This window comes from Phodopus roborovskii, unplaced genomic scaffold, assembly GCF_943737965.1.
Source record: "Phodopus roborovskii unplaced genomic scaffold, PHOROB, whole genome shotgun sequence".
NCBI classification, from domain to species: domain Eukaryota; kingdom Metazoa; phylum Chordata; class Mammalia; order Rodentia; family Cricetidae; genus Phodopus; species Phodopus roborovskii.
Genome location: NW_026125207.1, coordinates 59,510 through 81,961, shown reverse-complemented (window position 1 = coordinate 81,961; position 22,452 = coordinate 59,510). Strand labels below are relative to the sequence as shown.

The 22,452-nt window shown below is 40.7% G+C and overlaps 1 protein-coding gene across 1 annotated transcript in view; it reads right to left on the bottom strand.

The window, feature by feature from the left end:
• Positions 1-22,452, bottom strand: part of LOC127226945 (double-stranded RNA-specific editase B2-like) — a gene marked incomplete at its 5' end in the record, with an annotated part of 84,284 nt that overhangs the window by 21,943 nt on the left and 39,889 nt on the right. Inside the window, one exon of the mRNA XM_051191120.1 lies at positions 15,225-15,393. Within this exon, the coding sequence (XP_051047077.1) occupies positions 15,225-15,393 (169 nt within the window). The remainder of the gene's footprint in view (positions 1-15,224; positions 15,394-22,452) is intronic.

Genomic DNA, 22,452 nt, shown 5'->3' with positions numbered 1-22,452 from the left:
CACATGTTCAGTAAACTCAGTTTCCTTTTCTACAAGTTGTTAGAGAGACAGGGAGTGCTATTCTCTCAGAGACTTGAAATTAGGCTCCCCAAGCGAATCTGAAGGTTTTTCTTGTATACTGTCTGGAAAAGATTCAGAAACTGAATTTACTGATTTCCATTTGGGGAAGAGCATTGTTTTCCATTCCCTTTGTCCTTACCAGTCAAAATGACCTACTGTGCTGAAATCAAAGGGCATTAATAAATGACCTTGTCTTGGTCTGGGAACAGTTTTTTATTTTAAAAAGCCTAGATCAGCGATGATTGACAAAGGCCCTTTCTTTGAAATAAATATAGGTCTGGGTGAAAGTTCTTACTTCTTCAAGCAGACAAGACAGAAGTACTGTGAAAAACATTTTTTTTTATCCCCCGACCTAAATTCATGGTAGAAAGTTCGGTGTGTCTGTTACTTAAAGCAACACTCTGTGGTTTCCACTCTAGTGTGTTTAAAATGCAACTGCTATTGGAGGCAGGCATTATGTAGCTAATTTCTTACATCATTGTTCTTTTTCATTAATTAACATTTTTTCCACTGTTGGAGCAATTATTGTGGGACCTCCATGCTGTACAACTCTTTTGATGATTAATAAGGGGTCATTATATCTCTCTTCCCGAAGCAGTCAATTAACACAGAATTCTTTCCATTAATTACCGAATGTGTCTCTACCTGGAGAGCAATCTGCTCCAAGAACCGGTGACACCAATTGCTTTAAAAAGTTCTCTTTAAATTTTATTCCGAAAACACAAGCAATTTAGCTGGAGATATTAATCTGCCTCAGAAGCATCATGGTGAATGAGAAACATCTTTTAATCTCATGCAAGAAAAGGCAGCCATCTGGCTGGCAAGGATTTCAGGAACCACTCTCCCTCTCTCCCTCCGTAAATGCAGGTCATTAAAGTAATGTGTTCATCTACATAAAACTCAAATGGAATATAAAAGGTAATATTTATATACAAACAATTTAGTCCTACGATTTAAACAGTCATTGGTTTTATGAAACATTTACTTTAGACTATCAGATTTGCATAACTTCATTTAAAAATATTGTGGTCATTTTCTAGAAGTCACACCAGTCCTCTCAGCAAAGAAAGGGCTGTCCTTGGACACATGCACTTTATTGTAGTGTAAATATCATAATGGGTTGAGACAAAGGACATGTCTGGAAGGAGTAGATGTCCTCATTCCTGGTGTCTTTTGGCTGTAAGGTTCCTGCTTCTTTCTGAACTTTCACTATGATGTGACACACCCACCATGGTCCCTCTAATGCCCTCACTTTTCACTGATGAGTTACAGATTGTCTACAAAGCCTGGGAGAGGAGTCCTGTGATAACTGAACTCTTCCTGGGAGGAAGAGTGTTGGTGGTTTTGAGTTGTGTTGGAGGAATTTGTCTCATTCCCTTACATCTTTTCTTTTGTCATTTTATTATTTATTTAATTCTATTATTATTTTTCCACACAATATATTTTGGTCATTTTTTTTCTCTCCCAACTCATCTCAGATATCTCCATTTCCATATATACTCAACCTCATTCTCCCTCTCTCTCTTTCTCAAATATAAGCAAAGCAAAACAAAACAAAAAACCCATAAAATAAAAACAAGCAACAAAGTAACATAAAGAAATGAAAAACTAGGAAGAGGTGTGACAGGATGGATCAGTGGGTAAAGGTGTCTGCTGCCCACCCTGGAGACCTGAGTTTAATCTCTGGAACCCAAAGGGTGGAAGGACATTTGTTCGCTGACCCCCCACATGTGCTATATGGCATGTGCAGGACATCCCTCCAATTAAATAAAAGAAATGTAGTAACATTTTTTTTTAAAGCAAATGCCAAGAATGGTTCCACACTCTTGTTTTAGTCCCAGTACTTGGGAAACGGAGGCAGGAGAATTGTGAGTTGGCGGCCAGCCTAGTTAAGACTTGTCTTGATACAAATGAATAGCACCCCCATAAATACATAGATAGAGAGATAGATACTGAGGAGGGATAAAACAGAATTGTTACCACGCAGTGTTTTAGACATATTCTTTTTGGATTTGGAGATGGTGGGCATGCATTCCAAGGGAAGGTTTGTAACAAAGGATGCTAAGAAAGTCTGCCAAGAGGCAATGTGTAAAGCAAAGGGATCACAAATGGCACAATCAGGGCTTGCAACTTTCAGACTGTTGGTAACATTTAGAAATGTCTTATCAATTAAAAGCAGGATAATATATAAATATCCCATGATAACAAGGCATTTTTTTCAAATAAGCTAAGCTTCAGATCATAAGATGAGAATTCCCATGAAGTGATACAGTAATTCTTGATACCATCAAAATATTGGCTTTGAACAAAACTTGTAGAATACATTTCAGTGTTCTGATTCCACTGGATTGTCTAAAGACAAATAAGTTCTATATCTGGTTCCCCCTAATAACCTTTACAATAAAAAGAAAAATCAACCTCCTCTTTGCCTGGCTATAGGAGTTTAAACAAATTCAGCTAACACGATCAATAAAACCAAATGTCTTTCTGAATATGAACTGAAGAATCCTTAGCATTCGGGATTGAATGGGAAAATACCTCTCCTTTTGTTCAAATAGCTGATATGCCTGTAATGTTGACAGAGACAGAAATCCTATGCCTAGCTTTCAATATAGATAATCCCTAGATAAATATATTTTTGTCTGTTTGTCACTCACAGAAATACCACAGATAAGTGGAGGGAGAGATTTTAGAAAAGGTTGCCTTTCCTTAGCCAAGGGATGTCATCTCCTCACTGAATTTGAACTGTGACCTCCAAGGTAGGGGAGAAAATGATGAGGCTCATTGTGCATGAGGCCCTCCCCACAGGAGTGTGCTTTGAAGTATAGACAGGGAATATCCATTGGTGATGTGTATTTTTGACATTTTCTCTTTCTTCCTGTTACTTATAGCATCATGATGTGGTCCTGGAAAGATACAGAATTGTAAATGTGCAGCATTGGAGATCCTTCCAAAGATATACACATCTACTTTCTTTGGTGAGCCTGTTTTCTGAACAGAATACCACATCAACTGCAAACATTTCCATGTTTTGTCTGAGCCTGTGAAGGTCACACTGAGGGAACCAAGTAGTCACAATCTGCAGATGATACTCAGAGACCTCGGTGGAACCATGCTCTTCAACTTAGCCTGCATGATGAACCAATTAGAAGCTTTAAGAACACACCTTGGTTCTCACCCTAATTAGCTTTCTATTACTGCGATAAAAACCATGACCAAAAGCAACTTGGGGGGCATTTATTTCATCTTACAATTCCAAGTCACATGACATCTCTTAGGAAATCCAGGGTAGAAACTCTAGGCAGGAATCTGGAGACAGGAACTGAAGCTGAGAATACAGAGGAATGCTGCTACCTGGCTTGCTCCTCATGGCTGGCTCATTTACTTTTCTTATAGCATCCAGGACCACCTGTCCAGGGATGACACTGTTCACAGTAGGATAGACCCTCTCATATCAATCATTAATCAAGACAATTCCCCATACACATGCCTGTAGGTCAGTCTGACTGATGATAAGTCTTTCTTTGAGATCCCTTCTTCCTAGGTGACACTAGTTTGTTAAGTTGTCATAAACTAACTAGTACAATCCCCAAATACATTCTTGTAAGATTGATTGTCATCATTTTTTTTAAAACTCTGGCCAAATTATTTCATGTCATTCAATGCTGAAACTTAGTACTCCAGTAGTTAAGGAAAAAATTGGAGTTAAAAATGTCAAAGGAAATACAAATCCAGACTGGCCATTTGGGCCATCCTGAACTACTTTTTGCTTTGAGCAACAGTCTACTCAGTGGTCCTCTAAGTGTGGTACCTGAGTGTACAGGGCTGGACCCTTGAATGAAGCACAGACTCTCTCAGTCCCCATCCTAGGCATGCCAAATACGAACCTCTGGAGTGGATTCAAGCAGTTGTGTTTTTAATAGATTTTCTAGGTGATTCTGGTGCTGCTAGAGTTTTGATATCTGCCTGTCTCCATTGGAATATGCTCACACTAGCACTTTCTGCTTCCCAAGCCATTGAAAGACTACAGGAAATCAATTTTCCATCCATCTTGGGGTTAGTCCTTGTTTCCACCACATATTTCCCTAGTGTCACACCACTTTCCCTCAACATTTATGAAGACAACTGATAAGATGAAGCCAGAGTCACTTGGCCAATGTGTTCTCAGTTGACTAACCACTTTCCACTGTTTTGTGTGTGTCTCTGTGTGTCTAATAAAGTATCAGAATATATGCTATATGTATCAGGACAGTCTTTACAGAACTGTCATAAATGCAAAGCAAACCACAGTATACTCACAGAAAGAAAAGATGATAGTCACACTGCTTGCCTTATTGCTTGTGCTACATACCACTATGTCCTTGTCAAGGGCTCCGCTTGAGTGTTCCACCTGCCCTCTTGGCTTTCTTTATGTACCTTCCCCCATGTGGATGCATCAGGTCCAACCAACAGCCTGCATTATGCCTCCTGCCAATCATTTGTAGGACATCTAGGACTGTTTTTAGAGTATGCTTGCTCACTCTTTAGCTTTCTTTTCACTTCCACAGTGTCTTTACTCATTGTTAGGGTTAGGGTTAGGGTAGCTACTTTTGTTTTACAGAACTGGGCTTCTCAGTCCTCTGCTGTTTCCATACCTCTGAGCAGAGTTCTGGAAACCAGCAGCCACCTGTGCCTCTGGGGTACTAATCTGGCATTTCTGGCCACCTCAGTGTGTGGTTGTAGTAGTAACAGGATTGGGTAGGTGTCATACTGTCCTTGATTTGTGTTATTGCTTTGGTATGCAATAAACATCACCCACTCTATCACTCTGTTTTCATCATGAGAGACTGTACAAAACTTACTTAAAGGGTGTTATAAAAAGTGCCATGAACTTCTGTGAAAGAATGTGTACAAAGATTTTTGAGATTAGTGGAGTGGTACATGATTTTTAATTTCAGTCTTTTGGGAGGTTGATGCAGGTGGATCATGAGTTCAAGGCCAAATTGGGTTATAAGGAAAGTTCCAGTCCACCCTAGGCCACATAGAGAGACCCTGTCTCAAAACTGGCATGGGGGATGCTGGAGTGTAGCTTAGTAATAGAGAACTTGTTTTGTTTGCATGCATGAAGTCTTGGACTGAATCTCCAGTACTGCCCACCCAAACAAATGGAATGAGAAAATGTCACGTCACCTCCTTTGAATTTTGTGGAGTTGATAATGTGCTACAGAGGAGGAGCCTGCCAATAAGTCAAGAAGGAAGGAAGTCAGAACTGTTCCCTAGGGCCTAGGTGCAGAGAAGAGGGAGCTGCTTGGAATGAATGTGGAATGACAGGTGTTTGCCTGGAAGGTGAGCATCCTATTCACTGTCAGACTCCAAGTCTGACAGTCAGACAGATGCCTGATTCTCCAGAAAAAAAAATATATATATTAATGGAGAAAGTTTAAATCCCTTCATTTAGTGACACTGTGATAAATAACCAGGATCAGGTACTTAAAATTAGAAGCCATATCTAAAGGAACATTAGTTCCAGAAGATTTATATTTGCATAAGCTATTCAATGTCTGCTTCATAGAGACAAAACTGCTCTGTTTTCCCCGTCCTTTAAGGAGGCCATGCCTGTGACAATGGCTGTTCAGAGTATGAAAACAAGCCATCTCTACAGGGACATGGATGTGATGGTTACAGCTTTCACCTGTTCCTCTGACTACTGCAGGCTGGTGACATGCTACTTTTAATTTTGTGGTTATAAAGGTCAATTTTCACTGATGAGATGAAACAATCCATTTTCTGTAGATTCACTCAGTCTTTAAGGTGTTGTTAGAGTCTAGATTTTGGGAACATAGTTTACTCCAATTTTCATCTGGCTTCATGAGTTTCCAGAATTAATTAGTGATTTTTCTCATGATGTTTTGCATTCTTAAGGCATCCATAACAAACAACTGCATCCACAGGCCCCCAAACAGCAGAAGAACCTCTCTTATCGTTCTGGGGATCAAAGATCTGAACTCAAGTTGTCAACCTGCCTGGCCATAAGTCCCCTGGAGGCTGTGGGGAGGATACATCCTCAACTATTCCAGGTGCTGGTGGCAATTGTTGGTGCTCTTGTATTGTGTCTGTACCAATCCAAATTCTGCCTGCTGCCATGAATATTCTCCTGTGCTTGTCCCTACATTTTCTCTGCATCTCTTTTACAAGAACACATGCTGTTGCACTTAGAAGCCAACTGAGGTAGAATACATGCTTCCATTAGTCTCTCAGACTTAATCCTTCCATTTAAAGTTGGAGTCATAGGTTCTGGAATGGCACAGATCTTTAGAGGTGTCTATTCAGCTGCCTACATGCTAGGTGATTCCATCTTGCCCTTTGTCCTTTTTTGAGAAGTCACAGATCCTACATAGGAAATCTGACATCTAGAACAAAGTATTTGTACAAAGGTTTGTTTTGGTTGGGGGAGCACTCCTCATAGTAGTAATGACCTGGAAATACATCATGCCTTCAGCAACAGGAAGTAAAGCAGCTGATAGCATAAATACTAGCAGTAATACACTCACATTGAAGTGCTTGTTATTTTAACCAAGAGCCATGGTTGTAGTTTTGAGGAACAGCTTGTAAGCCAACTGTACACACAACAAAATCCCAGATGTAGGAAAAAATGTAAATTAAGAAAAAGATTAACAGGAACATAGAGTTAGTGAATGCTCTCTGTGACAGTTGGAATTTTAGCTGACATTTTTTATATTTTCCTAATTTTTCTTTATTATATAGTCCAGGTTGGTCTTGGTCTCCCTTGGTATTCTAGGCTTTTCTCAAAATTATGGGGTCTTCCTGTCTCATCTTCTAGAGAACTGAGATCACAAAGCATATGTAAATGTCCTGACATTTTTTTTTGACTGAGTCATCCTCTTGACGTGGGGGATTTTAAATTATTATTATTAATTGCAATGCTGAGGATGGAACCCAAAGCCTGAATATCACTGAACTGTAATCCTAGGCATTGACTTCACAGGGTAGGGCCTTCCCATATAAGTCACAATAGCCTTGATCTTGGGATTCTCTTGGCCCAGCCTTCCAAGTGATGGGATTCCAGAGACACTTAGGTCAGAGATTTAGTTTTGTTTTTCTGTGAAAGTTGTCACTCATAAGGGGTTAGTTCTACCTACATAGAACTTGTGAGTCAGCCTTCATGTACAAGATGTTGTTTAGCATCAGAGTTTTGGCTAAACTTTTTTTATTTTTATTTTTTATGTGTATGTATCTATGTGAGTGTTCCTATGTGGGTCAATGTGTATTTGTGCAGATGCTGCATGTACATACATGTGAAAAAAAGTGCAGTGGGTGGAAGGTAATGGGTAAGAGTCCCCCCTCCTAACATATAAATTGACTGACTCTTTTATTGGATGCTTCCTAGAGGAGCATTAAGGTCTCATGAAAAAGAACTATAAAATGGGTCCTCAAGGGAATTAGTTGATGTTCCAATGAGGATCTCATCCCTCAATAAGGAATTAGAACCATCAGAGTGGTCCACAATTAGAGCTACTACTGTCTATCTTGGGTACTAACTGTCCTTGTACACACTGCAGGAAGGATGGAGTTCTAGTAAAAGTCCCAAACTCTAAACAGAAGGAAGGATACTTTCAAACATTAGCTGATTGGCAACTAAAGGTTTTTTTGTTCTGAGTTATTTTATGGTTTATGATAAAGCACTGCAGGAATTTCAAGCTTTCTGTATCATTTTCTTGCTTTCCTGTAAACTGATCATAACACTAACACTGTAAAATTAAATCAATTTTTACTCATAAAAATTCTGTGCCTGGAAGAATGGCTGTTATTACTTAGCAATACTGTCTGTCATGTAGGTGCCATTGATCACAGATAGGGAAGCCCAAGTAATACTTGTGGGATCTGCTTGTGGGAAATGAAACAGCTGTATAATTGTTTGGATCCTTGGATACACCAGACTCCAGTTCATTTTCATTTTAATATTCAGGGAACTTTCAAAGTGAACCACAGATTTGTCTAGAGGATGTATTATTTCCTCCACCTTAATTAGGAATGCTATTTTATTGGTTTTTTTTTTTTTTTTTTTTTTTTTTTTTTTTGTTCATCTTAACATGTGAAAGTCACAGGATATAAAAGGTGAGAAAAAGTCATTCAGACTCATTTTTTATAGTGCTCAAACAGAACTGCATTTATTAAGAGAGATATATGTAAGACTGGGTTCCAGAGTAAGACTGATTTTCTTAATCAGTAGGTTTGGTTGATATTTAGAAAGGCCACAACACATCAGCAATAAGGACAATCATGTATTGGCTTTGATGGGAAGATTACAATATTTTAGAATACTAGTTTTCAAGTGTTTGAGAGATGGCTCAGTTGGCAAAAGTGCTTGCAAGAACCCCAGTTCAGGTCCCCAGCACTCACATAAAAAGCTGGTTACAGGGCACATGTCTGCAATTCTACTGCCATGGAGGAAGAGACAGGCAGCTCCTTGGGCTTATTGCCTACCCAGCTGAGCTGAATTGGTGAGCTCTAGGTTCAGGGAGACACTTTGTCTTGAAAAATAAGATGGGGAGTGATTGAAGAATATACCAGACCTTGGCCTCTACTTTTCACATTCACACACCCACATTTGCATATGCCATTGCATGGACACACATACACACATATGAAGATGTAATACACCACACACACCTACACTACTATGATATACACAATAAAATATTAGTTTCTATACCATACTCAATTGCATTGCATATATTAATGTTTTATAACTTGAATTTTCTGACAAAGGAAAATATTTCAGTTATTTAACTAGTAGATATTCACCAACCACTGACCCCCATGCACACCACTTGGTGCTGTTTGAGAGTCATTGTGACTCAACACGATGCAACATGATGTCAGAACCTGGGCTTTTCTCTTCTGCTAGATTCTCTCCATGATGTTTCAAATGTCTTCTTAATATAAGTCTCAGTAGTACTTATACTACTAACCAGTGAGTTGGTTCCTTGAATCTAGTGGAATCACGTAGCAAGACTAACCCTCTGAATCTTGGCTAGAGTAACTTCATCTTGCAGCAATCTGGGCACACCATCTTTCCCATGGCTAGGCAGTATTTGCTGATAGCAGCAGAGTCATTGATAAGGACAAGGATGGAGCACATATAAACATGTCTTTCCCAGAGTCTGGTTTTGTTTATGCTTAATGTTGCTTGAGTCTATAGTTACCACTACTGTAGTACCTCTAAGTAGCACTCTGTATCTATATTTTGTCAATTCTGCAGTGGATTTAGGCCCATATGAAATAGGAATTTTCTAGATGGGGGTTTGGAGTAGAGAGGAGATCTAGCTGTCCATAGATGGACATTCTATAGCAACCCTAATAAGCCCATTTTACCCCTCAGAATGAATTTGGACAAACCACTTTCAGTTGTTGGTGCTATCCCTTTGGAGACAGTGGTAAATTTTATATCTCCCTAGAAAGGCCACAACACATCAGCAATAAGGACAATCACAGGGCTGTGTCTGCTAGTCTTGGGCTAGTGTTTTCACTCACTGTAAGCTTCCTTTCAACTTAGCAAGGCACTCTGAGAACTTGCTAATGGGAGATCTGAAGCTATCTGGCCTTGTGTAATACCTCAACCTCTCACTGATTGGTATTTCTCACCCTCCTTCCTGACAGGCTCTCCTTCTTTCATAAACTCTATACGCAGGCAGTGATTGTGGTGCTGATAAAGACGGGCTTGGGGAGATGCTCAGTCGGTAAAATGCTTGTTGCTAAGACATGAAGACCCCAACCCATATAAAAACAAAAGCAGAGATGGTAGTATGTGCCTGTAACACCAGCACTGGGGTGGGGGTGGGGTCCTGGCTAGTCAGTTTAGCTGAATCAGGGAATTCCAGGCTCAGTGATATCTCAAAAAAGAAAGGAAAAAAAAAGGTGGAGAAGTGGTTGAGAAAGACATCTGATGCCAACTTCTGACTTCTACAGAGGTCACACATGTACATGTGTCCTTGAACACATGTGTACGTGTATATGCACGCTCGAGTGTGCACTCGTGTGCTCACACACACACACACACACACACACACACACACACACACACACGAGGCAGAGGGAGAGAGAGTGCCTATTCAGGGATAAATTCTAAGAATGAAGATTCTTTAAAACAGACAGATACACTGCCAACCTTACATGAGCTATTTCTAGAGTCTGTCTACATGGTTGCTCTTATGATATACTGGTAGCAGTTAGTTCCTTCCCTTCAAAAGCAGCACACTTGTAGCTTATGCCAGCTCCCATGGTATAAATGCTATGATTTGACCAATTTTAAGCCGACAGTTTCAGGTTACTGAGTACAGACTTAGGAGGAGGTGCACTGGTTTGTCCAGCAGCTCATGACTTTATAAAGCTGTTTATAGGAAATAGAGCTGTAAATAATTTCAAAAGCACATGTATTGGTCAGATAATTCTGAAGTGGCAAATTTGGAGTGTTTATTACTTTTTAAATTTAGCTGTAAGTTGTGTATTTTCATTTTTAGTAATGACTGTATTTAACATCTGACTTTCAAAAATGCTTGAAAATGTAATAATAAGTTCCCAAATCTAGCTGGTTCCAATGTGGTGTAATACTGGGTGCAGTATATCATGTGTTGTAGGTTATGCAGCCAATGTGCCCTCACAGTATTTTATATACTATGTTTCCTGTGCTTTTGTGTACTCAGCTTCACTCTCCCGAGCACTGAGTGTCTGTAATATATTCGCTTAGAAAGTTTATCTGTACTGGTGTGTGAAAGCCCTCTGTTTTGAGCATTATTTAAGCCCAAGATTGAAATTTTGTTTTTGTACAGGCTAGAAAACAGATGAACACATACATTATCAGATTGTCTCTTTGTGAGGCCTTTCTACAAATAATGCACACTGCAGATGCTATTGGTCTTGAACCGTTATCATAACATATGTTCCTGCTCAAAAGTAGCAAATGTGCCTCTTTTCTGAAATAGATGGTGTATGAGCCCTCATACACATATCTTATGATCAGGGTCAGCTGTAGAGGAGCCAAAGCACTTCCACGCCAAAGGAAGTGTTTCTATGCCAGTAGCTTTAGCCTGATTCAGATAGGTCTGTTTAGAGTGGGTGTATTATTTCTGTCACTGTTATGGTCATCATTGCCCTGTCCTCATCATCATTATCAATATAAGCACTGTTTATCAAGAGCCATCATGTGCATCTCACTGTGACAGGCACCATGCAAATCAAGTGGCATCAATGATCCCATGAAGGTCAAGCCCAGACACAAGCAACAGCATTAGGTACCGCATCCCTGCCATTTCAGTGTAGGAGACAGGATGTGTGTTGGGATGGAATTTGAGGATGGTTAGGCTGCAACTTTCCCAGCATTCCCTGCAGGGCATGGAAAGGAAATGATGCCACACTAGGTGATGAGAGGAGGTGAAGCTAAGCAGTTTTTGTGAGCCTCAGAATTCATTGGTTGAGGAGTGTGTGTGGAGCAGTAATGAGATTGGGGAGGAGGGAGGAAAGTGAGGGAGAAAAGGATGGACAGCAAGAAAATGAGAGAGGCAGAAAATATTGAGACAAAGGGAGAGAGACAGACAAGTACAGAGAGATATGGAGAGTGACAGACAGAGAAATAGAAGGAAGAAGAAACAGAGAGAGAGGGCTGGACAGAGAGATAGAGAGACAGACAAGGGACAGAGACAACAAGAAAGACAGAGGAAGAGGAGAGAAGAGACTGGAAGAACAAGAGAAAGAAAGGGAGGCAGAAGAGGAAGTGAAGCTCAGAAGAAGGAAACTGGGAAGTGGCCTCAAGGGGACACAAAAGGGGTGTGAGGACACCTCTAAGCCCTGGCCTCCATCAAGCCCCTCTGGTCTGTCCTGTCTCCTCCTACCATCACTATGTCTAGCAAGGAGGAGCTAAGTGGGTGCATGGTGTGAACTGGTGATGTGAACCCCCCTGGTGCCAGGGGATTGATTCTTGGTCTCTGTGTAGCTAGCTGGAGCAGAGACATTACTGTTTCCTACAGCATTTCCTCTGAGAAAAAGCTGAGTTGGCACACACTTTCAATCCTAGCACCCAGGAAACCAAGGCAGGTGAGTATCTGAATTCAAGACTAGCTTGGTGTCTACACAACCAGGATTTCAGAGACAGCAGGGTTGTACAGAAACACTTGGTTTTAAAAAAAATCTAAAATCCAGATCAAACTAAATAAACAAACAAAACTCCTAAATTACTACCACCATCACCACAATAGCATCACCACCACTACCACCACAACAGCTACAACAAAAATATCAAGAGAAACAGTCTAGAATGTTTTTCCATCCAGGATATCATTTGATTATCCTTGGAGATGATGTAACACAGACTTCTGCTGTTTTTTTTTAAAGGGGATTTTATTAAAAAGATAAAGCCTTGTCTTATGAGCATTACCATCAATAGACTTGCCAGCAACCAATATAAGGTGGGTTTTGTAGCCCCTGTTTAATTTACTGTCTATTGATGTTAAGATCCCAGAGACAAGATTTCATTTCTGTAGCATTAATTTACTTCATTTTTCTGGAGAGCCATAGAATTAACTTAGAAAACTAGCATTATTTGAGGGTATCAAGAGGATTTTTGTTAAAGTGAAAATTGCTGCTTTTTTCCCTTTCACTCCAAGAGCAGATGAAAATATTGTAGAGAGGAATACATTTTCTCTTCAAAGATGAGCTGCTTGAAGACTATAGGTTGTTCCCGGCAATGCAGAAATCAGTGCTTTGATTTACGGTCATTTAGCCCTCTCCTTGTTCTGCCAAGCCAGGGGCAATCAAAGCCAGGGCCTAAATGGGTCTCTTTTTCTATAGCTACTTGGTAATTTCCCATGAGAATTTGGAATAACTGTCGATAGAGGCTCACGTTTTCCAAGCCCTGTAGCCTCAGAATCCTCAGAGTAGGGTAGAGAAGGAGACCTGGGGTGCTGGCTTCTGGACTTTGGGGTGGCACTTTGAACTGTTTGGTGTCTGATGTTCCCACCTTGAAATGTGAGAAGAACTTAAGCCTCATTGCCCCCTGGCTTTGTGTTCTCTTTAGTAGAGTAAAAGACACCTAGTAGAGCAGTCCTTCAGGGTGCAGAAGTTAGCATAGCTCAGTTGGTTCATGTACCTTTCTTGAGCACATAAGACACCCCAAGTCTTATATAGGTACTAGGCACACAGCCCAGTGCCTCCTGGGGTTTTAACTTACTGGAGGATCTCTTAGGGTTGTAGGGGACAGCTTGTCTTAGACTCTAGATCCTGTATTAGTGGGAGGAAGCTGAGGACTTTGTGTGTAAGATGCTTCCTGTTTTCCTTGGGTCCTTGGCCTTGATTTTCTCTTTAGCCTCTCCAGCTCTTCTCCATTCCATTCAAGACTGGAATTCTCATTTCTGAACTAGCTGCGGCTGCAGACACACCCACATAGGAAAATTTGGGGGCAGCAAAACTGTTGGGATATTTGGGTATGTGCTTGCTTAGAGACTACATTAGCTTAAAATGGCCAGTTCCTCTGTCCACTTAGTTTATAAACTACAGATCAGTGCACTTATCATGGATTCCAAATGAGCTTCTGATTCACTCAGTTTTAAAGATTTTTTATTTATTATTTACTTATGTGTGTGCATGCTTGAGTTTATGTTAGTGTGTGTGTGTGTGTGTGTGTGTGTGTGTTTATATATGTATATGCATGGCTGCATGTGTCTGTGCTTCCAGAGAGGCCAGAAGAAGATATAAGATCTCTTGGAGCTGTAATTACAGGCCTTTGCAATACTTCCAGCATTTTACATATTAATTTATTTATTATGTATACATTGTTCTGCCTGCATATATTCCTGCATGCCAGAACAGGGCACCAGATCTCATTACAGATAGTTGTGAGCCACCATGTTGTTGCTAGGAATTGAACTCAGGACCTTTGGAAGAGCAGCCAGTGCTCTTAACCTCTGAGCCATCTCTCCTACTCCCAGCATTTTTTTGTGGGCACTGGAATAAGAACTCCAGTTCTCATAATTTTGCAGCAAGAGTGCTTAACCACCAAGCTGTCTCCAGTGCACTCTTATTCTCTCTTCTAATCATCTTATGTTATGGTTGGGGTACCTTGGAACTTTATGACTCTTTCAGCCAAATTCAGGCTGCTACGACCCTTCACCTCAATGCATATATTGAAAGTATTTTCCAGACGTGGTTTATGGAACTGTTCCTGCAGTGTGTGGCATCTTTGAGGATCAGAACTGAGGTGGGCAAGGGGCAGGGAGTGGATTTTGGGCATGATGATGAAGCTAAGGGGAGTGGGGTGACTCACACCCAGCTTAGGCCTTTCTCAACCATCAGGAGTTGTGTAGGATGCTGAGATGCCCTTCCTGAAAATTCTGTCTCCTGTTTACCTAGATGAGAACAGCTTATGGAGGTGTTTGAAAAACCTTTGGTGCACAGTAAGAGATGTGGCAGAGAAAAACATTCTTTGCTTCACACTCAGTCCCTGGCAGTGATCACAGCATCCAGAGATGTCAAATCTAAGCTTATTTTTCCCCTTATAAAAATAATTATTACAATTTACATTGTAACAGAAGAAAAATCAATCATTGGGTCAGAGATTTTGAATGTTTGCTGTGTCAACTTGAAATTGCTAGGTATGTTCATTCAAAAGGTGCTTTTTCCTCAAGCATATGGAATGACAAATGGGTGGGGACCAGGACCATGGCTTCATTGGTAAAGTTCTTGCTGTTCAACCGTAAGGATCTGAATTTGACACCTCAAAACCCACATAAAGGCTCAGTGTGGTGGTGTGGGCTTGTAATCCCAGTGCTGGGGAGTCAAATACAGGCAAATTCCCCTGGGGCTCACTGGTCAGCCAGTCTAGCCAAATTGGTCCAGGTTCAAGGACAGACTCCATCTCAAAGGACAAAGTGGAGAATGACTGAAGAAGGCACTGAGCTTTGGCTTCTGGTCATCAAACACCCCCACATGTGTGCACTTACACAACATGCATCCACGTGTGAGACCAATGCCTCAGGCACCTGAGTCATTGATGACCAACACCATGTTTCTTTGAGTGGGTTCAATACGAAGATCTAGTTTGGACCTGCTGTTTTGTTGTCCTCATTGAGATCTATAGCTGATTTTTGAAACAGAACAACTAACTGGGCTCTTACCTGGCAATCTTGTCTGTGCAGGACATGGTGACTAGCTGCTCCCCCAGCAGGATGCCATCCCACGTCTGGACTGCACTGGGGCTCCGGACAGGGACTGTCCCTTCCCCAGACTCAATCTTGGTACGCAGGTGGCCTCGGAACTTCCTAACGATGTGTTTGGTGCTGTTCACTAGGAAAGAAGAATTGACCATGAAAGATGGCAGGGATAGTGGTCCAGAGACACAAGGGTTTGTTTGTGGAGGCAGAGAAAGACGTGTGACCGATTTAAGCAGCCCAGGCACAGGAGACAAGTCTTAGAAGTGAAGGCAGAGTGGAATTTACTCTTAACAGTGAAATGGTTAAGATCTGAGCTGCAGATTTAGCCTGGGATTGGCCAGATATCCTGTTAAGGGCAGAGGGCAAATGTCTCAGGGACTCTGGGGACCACACTGTCTCCATTTACCTTTTTATTTTCAATGTACAAAGCCAAAAGAATCAATCTAACACTCAATTTTTTGGACATCAAAATTTAAATGTGTAATTTTTATAAGTTGTGAATCATAGTCAGATCATAGTATGTACAGGTTCTGAAGCTATGTATTCAACCAACCGAGGTTCAAAACATTTGATTTAAAAATTGCATCTGTCCTTGTTATTATTCCCTAAGCAATATAGTACAGCAGTTATTTTTAAAAAGCATATCTACATTGTGCTAGGTGTTATAAGTAACCTCGCAGCGATTTAGAGCTTATGGGAAGATGTGATGGGTTATGTGTAAACACCACAGCAATTTTATAAGGGATTGGAGATGCCTCTGTGGGGAGTCCTGAACAATCCCCAGGAATACCCAAGGATATTGTATTTTTCTTTTCAGTTTTTCTGATTTGTTTAAAATAATCTTTACCAAACATTTAAGGATATAATGGTACCAGTTTTACATAAACTTTTCTAGGATGAACGAAAAGGGAAGAATAGTTCCCAGCTCAAGGTTTACATGGATGCAACCCAGAGGGGTAACTGTGAGAAAGAAAGGCATAGACCATAATGTTTCATATATGTAGATTCTAAAGAAAATTTTACAAATCATTTACAATCCTACAGGAGGGATAATTGCTCATGGTCTGGGAGGCTTAGCTCAGAAATGTCTTTTCACTTTTTTCCCAGCCACTAACAATTATAAAGCCACACCTAGCTTTCAGGTCATTAGAAACAGGTGTTGCCTGGGTTTTGCCTCTCAAGCTGGTCTAGATTTTAATCCTGGTGTCATTACTTACTAGCTGAGTAACTGTGGGATAGCTACTTAACGTCACTGTGACATGGGTACTTCCTCTTAAAATAGGGTCTTCAATGGTGTTTAGCCACTAGACTGTAAGAGTTGTGAAAGCCAGCAGGTCTGAAAAAGCTGGTGAAGTCTAGATACCCACAGGCAGAGGAATGAATAAAGAAAGTGTAGTATAGACAAGGAAGTTTATACAGCTATGAAGAAGAGCTAAATCTATACTTTTCAGGAAAGTAGATGGAACTGGAGGTCATCATTGATAATTAATATTGACTGACTCTGGTATCAATTAAAAGGCAAGCACACATCCATTCTTTATCTCTCTGTTCTGATTATGAATGTGACCAGCTCATTCAAGCTCCTCCCCCAACTTTCTTGCAGTGAAGGATTGGAACCAGGAGTTGCTCCTCCCTTGAAGCTTTCCTCCCTTGAAGTTGCTTTTATTACCTCAGTAGGAAATAAAGCTGGAACAATCATGCTAAACAAAATAAGCCAAATTCCCAATAAACATTGTGTTTTCTTTTATATGCAGAATCCAGATCTAAAAAAAAAAAATATGTAGCTCATGGAAGTAGAAAGGGGTTATGTGGGGGAACAAGAGGTAGTGATGTGGGGAGAGAGCCAAATATTGAACGTTTCTCCCTTATGAGGAAATCCAGATTTATATATATGGCAGAAAGAAGGGGAATTATTTGGAGGGAAGGAGACCAGTAGGATGGAAGAATGGAAGGGAGGATGAGAGTGGATATGAGCAAACTTCAATGATACAGATGTGTAAAACATCATTACAGAATTCACTATTTTGTGCAGCAATCACACACACACACACACACACACACACACACACACACACACACACACACACACAGGTTAGGGTTAGGATTAGGCTGTTGGGTCAGCTTATGGCCCATGGAAAGACAAACCAAGGTGATGAACTGAGCCTGGAAGCAATAAGCAAACGTGAATGGTACTACAAACTGGAAGATGCTGATGATGGCAGTGAAGATGGTAGTGACTGTGGAGGTATTAATGATAACAGTAGTGGTGGTATGGTAATCATGGTGGTGCTGCAACTGGTAGTGTGGATATGGTAATGGTGATGATAAAGGTGGCTGTGGTGATGATGACAGTGGAGATGATGATGAATATGACAATTATACTGATGATAAAACCAAACACAATGAAAATAGTTCATGTGACTCAAAAACACTTGAGATAACTTGGGTTTAAGTTAACACAATTCAGATGGGGGGTCTTTTCCAATATTAGCTTTCTGTGGCCGGTAACATTGGGAATAGGGAAGTTAGCAATACTCACAGCTTCTATAGTGTTGTCCAAAGATAAGGAACTTTACTATCCCACCTGGGAGGTAGATTTTTCAGGGGATATAGTACTTTATGTCCATATAGCTCTATCAATTACATGGTCCTTATATTCTCCAAAGATACTATGTAACATTTTCCAGGCCTTGAAAGTTGTCCATTATAGTTTAAAAGCTTTCTAAATTTTCACCATCTGTTAATGTCAAGCAATTAAAAAGCCTGGATTGAGTTACAATATTTTCTAGGAGTCAACTCAAAGTTTTAGGTTAGATTAATTTCTCCTCAAGAGCCAGGTGTGAGAGATGCACCTACGTGTGTTTTCTTTGCTGTTTCTAGTGTGTTCCCTGGTGAGTTTGCTTAGTTCCAGGGTGAACTGAAGAGCTGGTGAACTCCTGTAAACCATTTCCTTTGGCTCTGGATTTTTCTTGGCTAATTACAAGAGGCAGGAGGGAGTTGAAGATGCCACTTCAAGTATAATGAAATGCCAATCTAACCAGCAACTGCAGGGGATTGACTTTAAATAATCTGAAATGGAGTGAATGTGTGCTTGAAACAATGAAGATGTAGAACTTTAAAATCCTGCCTATTCTGTATGCATAGACAGTGCCAAGTTCATTAGAACTCCCTACTCTAATTCTTATACCCAGAGACCATCAGCTTCATTGTTAAGTTTATTAACTTTTTTGGATTGATAGTAAGGAAATTAGACTGGTAGTATGCTTTAGAAACTCTTCAGATGAATATTAATTTTTAGGAGGTCGGCTCAAAGGGTTGGTGAAACATAACTAATTAAATATTATGGTTGTTCCAATGGTATAACTGTGTGTGTGTGTGTTTGTGTGTATGTGTGTGTGTGTGTAGAGAGAGAGAGAGAGGAATATATATATATATATATATATATATATATATATATCAAAGTAAAAAATTAGCAACCTAACAATTTAACAAAAATCCCCAACCCCCAACAAAGGTATAAGAAAGGAAGAAAGTTGTCTTCAATTAACTTAATTTAGAATGTGTATTTGTGAGGTAGCCCATCATTTACTATAATAAAAATATCTACTAGTTACCATGTAGTTATGTAGGTGATCTGTTTTATTTATATTATGAGACTATGAAAATGTATTACAATGTGTAAACATGATCCTATGTAACATGTTTCTGTGACTCAGTAGGACATCTGAAGGTAGGAATTTAAGGATCCATGCTTTAGATCCCTGACTGTCTACAGGATTGTGGCTCAGTTTTGTACTCTGCCCTTTTACATAATGAATTTGCCCCTTTTATTCCCTGAGATGATTCCACTTACATTTTCATTTAATAAATATATGCATGGTCTTATGTGGCAACAGGAACCATAAATGAGAGAGAACATGAAGAAGAATGAGAGTATCTTTCACCTTGCAAAAGCATCAAATTAAGAATGAAAGTATCTCTCACCATGCAAAAACATCAAACCAAGTGGGTCAAAGACTACTGGATGAGACTCGACTCTGAAACTGTCAGAGAAAAAAAGCAGGTAAAAATACATCAAGATACAGCATAGTCAAGAACTTTCCAAACAGAACCCTAGTTGTTTAGGAAGTAAGGGCAACAGTTAACAAATGGGACCGCATAAAGTCAAAAGTCTGTACAGCAAAGGAAAGAGTTAAGGGAGTGAAGGGACAGCTCACATAATGGGAGAAAGTCTCTGCAGTTGTGCATCTCACACAGGTTTCATATCTAGGAGTGGCTTTTGCCTAAAATGGAACACATCTATCTGCCAGATTTCATTCCTTTGTGTACTCTTTGAGTTACTTCCTGCAGGAGTGGAATTTGGTTTTATAAAGAACAAGTAGGATATTTCCTTATAATTTCCTTGGCTTGTTGCCAAGTAATGGAAAACTATTTTTCTCCAAACTTTTGCTATTTACTTGGTGTTTTGCTTTGTTTTTATGAAATTCTGATGTGTTTAGCACATTTCCTATCAATAGTTGATCGGTCTCATCATTATCTTGTGCTAGAGGACCTGGCAGTCCTGTATGGTATCAGATATGTGATACATATATTTGTTTCCACCTTGATGGAACTTGGCCAACCTAGAACCACAGGGTGTCACAGGACTGAGCAGCTTTGAGTTTTCTGAGGGGAACACATGGCTCTGGTATGCAGAGGCTTTAGCTGAGGCAACTTTTCCCTTCGGCTGCATATAGCATATCAAGGTGATAGTCACGTGTTCTGCACAGAGCACTGTGTGGCCTTGGCAGATAGCCTGTCCCACTGTTTTCTCCTTACTGGCCTCTATACTAAAAAACAAATGACCTGGGTGGTCAGGGTGTGATATAAGGCAGTTCTAAGCCAGTGACCTGAAACATGACTGATGATATGATTCACCTCTGCTGCAACAGAATCTTGGCCAAGTGACAGGAACCAAAATTTGAAAAACTTTTAGGGTGATCTAATAGGTAAACCATGGTTGGAAACAACTGAACCCAGTATATTCCCAAGCTTGCAGACACCACACTTCCTTAAATATCATGAGCCATGTCATTTGATTCTGTACCTGAAGACTTTTAGACTATACAGATAGTGGGGTAAAAGTAAAACATGAAAACATGGTGGTGATATTTTGTTTGTGATTTAACAAATAAAGCTTGTCTAAAGATCAGCATGCAGATCTATCCACTAGGTAGCCACAGAGGCCAGGCAGTGGTGGTACATAGCTTTAATCCCAGCACTTAGGAGGCAAAGGCAGGCAGATCTCTGTGAGTTCAAGGTTATCCTGGGCTATATGAGATTAATCTAGTCTAACAGAGAAACAGAGCCAGGAGGTGATGGCTCACACTTTTAATCCCAGTACTTGGGAGTCACATGCCTTTAATACTAGCACTAGGGAGGTAGAGACAGGAGCTATATGGCTGGATGGAGAGAGGAATATAAGGTGGGAGGAGACAGGAGCTTATTGCATTCACTTTGAGGATTCCTAGAGACATGATCGACCATTTGGTCTGAGATTTTGTAGAGACAACATTCATTCTGAGACTACGCAGATGTTATGATATGCAGGGCATGGGATCCCGTGGCCGGTGAGGGACAAACACGTCATCAGGCAGAACTTACACAAGAAGGAAGTTTTACTGGGGAAGGGAGTGGAAGAAGGAAGAAGGGAGGGGGGAGAGACAGAGATCTGCTTCCTCAGAGAAATGGCAGAAAGAGAGAGCTGGAGTGGGGTGGAGCTCTAATCTTAAAGGGACCTCCTGTGCCTGTTGAGCAAGGGTACTGCTTGCCATATGCAGAGGGGTGACAGACTGTGCCAAGTTCCTTAGGAGTGTGCCAGGTTTGCCTGGATGATAACAGTAAGGACAGGATTGCCCACTCAGTCTGAGGATTCCTAGAGACAAGATTGCCCATTCAGTCTGAGGTTTTATAGAGACAGCATTCAGTCTGAGGATTCATAGGGATAGGATCGCCCCCTTGGTCTGAGGGTTGAGTGGAGGTAAGAACTAGTGGCTGGCTGCTCTGTTTCTCTGATCTTTCAGTATTTATCCAGATATCTGACTCTAGGTTTTTATTATTGAGATCAGTTAGAATTTGTGCTACTTAACATAGAAAATTTTCAGACATCCCAGGAAATCAGGGCTTGTTGATATATTACCAGGGTCCTTGTCTTGTCCTTTGGACTTGGGAACCCTACATATGGCCTCAGGAAGTTTGGATGACCTAGAGTTTGACCTATAGGGCTGTAGGGACCCAGGAAACCTCCTGAGCTGTGACCTAGAAAGGTCTCTGGTAGATGGAAGTTACTCTGTAGTGTTGGGGAGTTGGACATGTCCTTCTAGAAATTCTAAGTCAGGCTGTGTTCTCTCATGGGCCTTCTAGTTATGTGCGAATGACCCCTGAGGCCATGTGGGCTATTGCTGCTGCCCTTGGTTGCATCTCACATGTTGAAGGTAAGCACCTGCTGCTGAAGACACTACACACAGAGGATGCAGGACTTGGATGATTTGAGCTACATCCAACTGAAAGTCTTCATCTTATGCTGTCAAGTGAGGGAAGCAACCGATAGCCATGACATCTATGAACAACAATGATAAGCATGGCAAGATATCCATAAAGGTGAAATAGTGGCATTCACGTGTTGGTACTAAGCAATGGTGAAGGAGATTTAAGTTCCACTCAGCAGGAGGGAAATCATCTCTGTTACTAGAAACCTAGCCAACTCCCTGGGGATAGTGAGATCATGTATCTTAGGAGAGAATCTACTACTGCCACTTTGCTAGACTAGCATAATTGCCAACTACACTTTAAATCTTATCTTTACACCCACAGATAGGTGTAGCTATCACTTCTCACCAAAAAAGATTCTCTGTACAGCAAATGGAGACCATTAGAGAAAACCACAACCAGACACAATGCAGAGAATGGATCGTGTGTACCCTAGACTCAGCAGCCAGCACAGCTTCTACACCTTTGCCTCAGGGACATAGCAAAAGAGGAAGGCAAAAAGAATGTAAGTCTGCTGTGAGAGTGCCTTTCCTAGAAATGGCTGCATAAGCAAGACCGAAATAATGACAGTATCAATAGACATGTTAACATGGAAGGGAGCAGATATCATGGGGCCTCACTCCTAGACAGAGAACTATAGGCAACTAATGACGGCTGAAAGAAC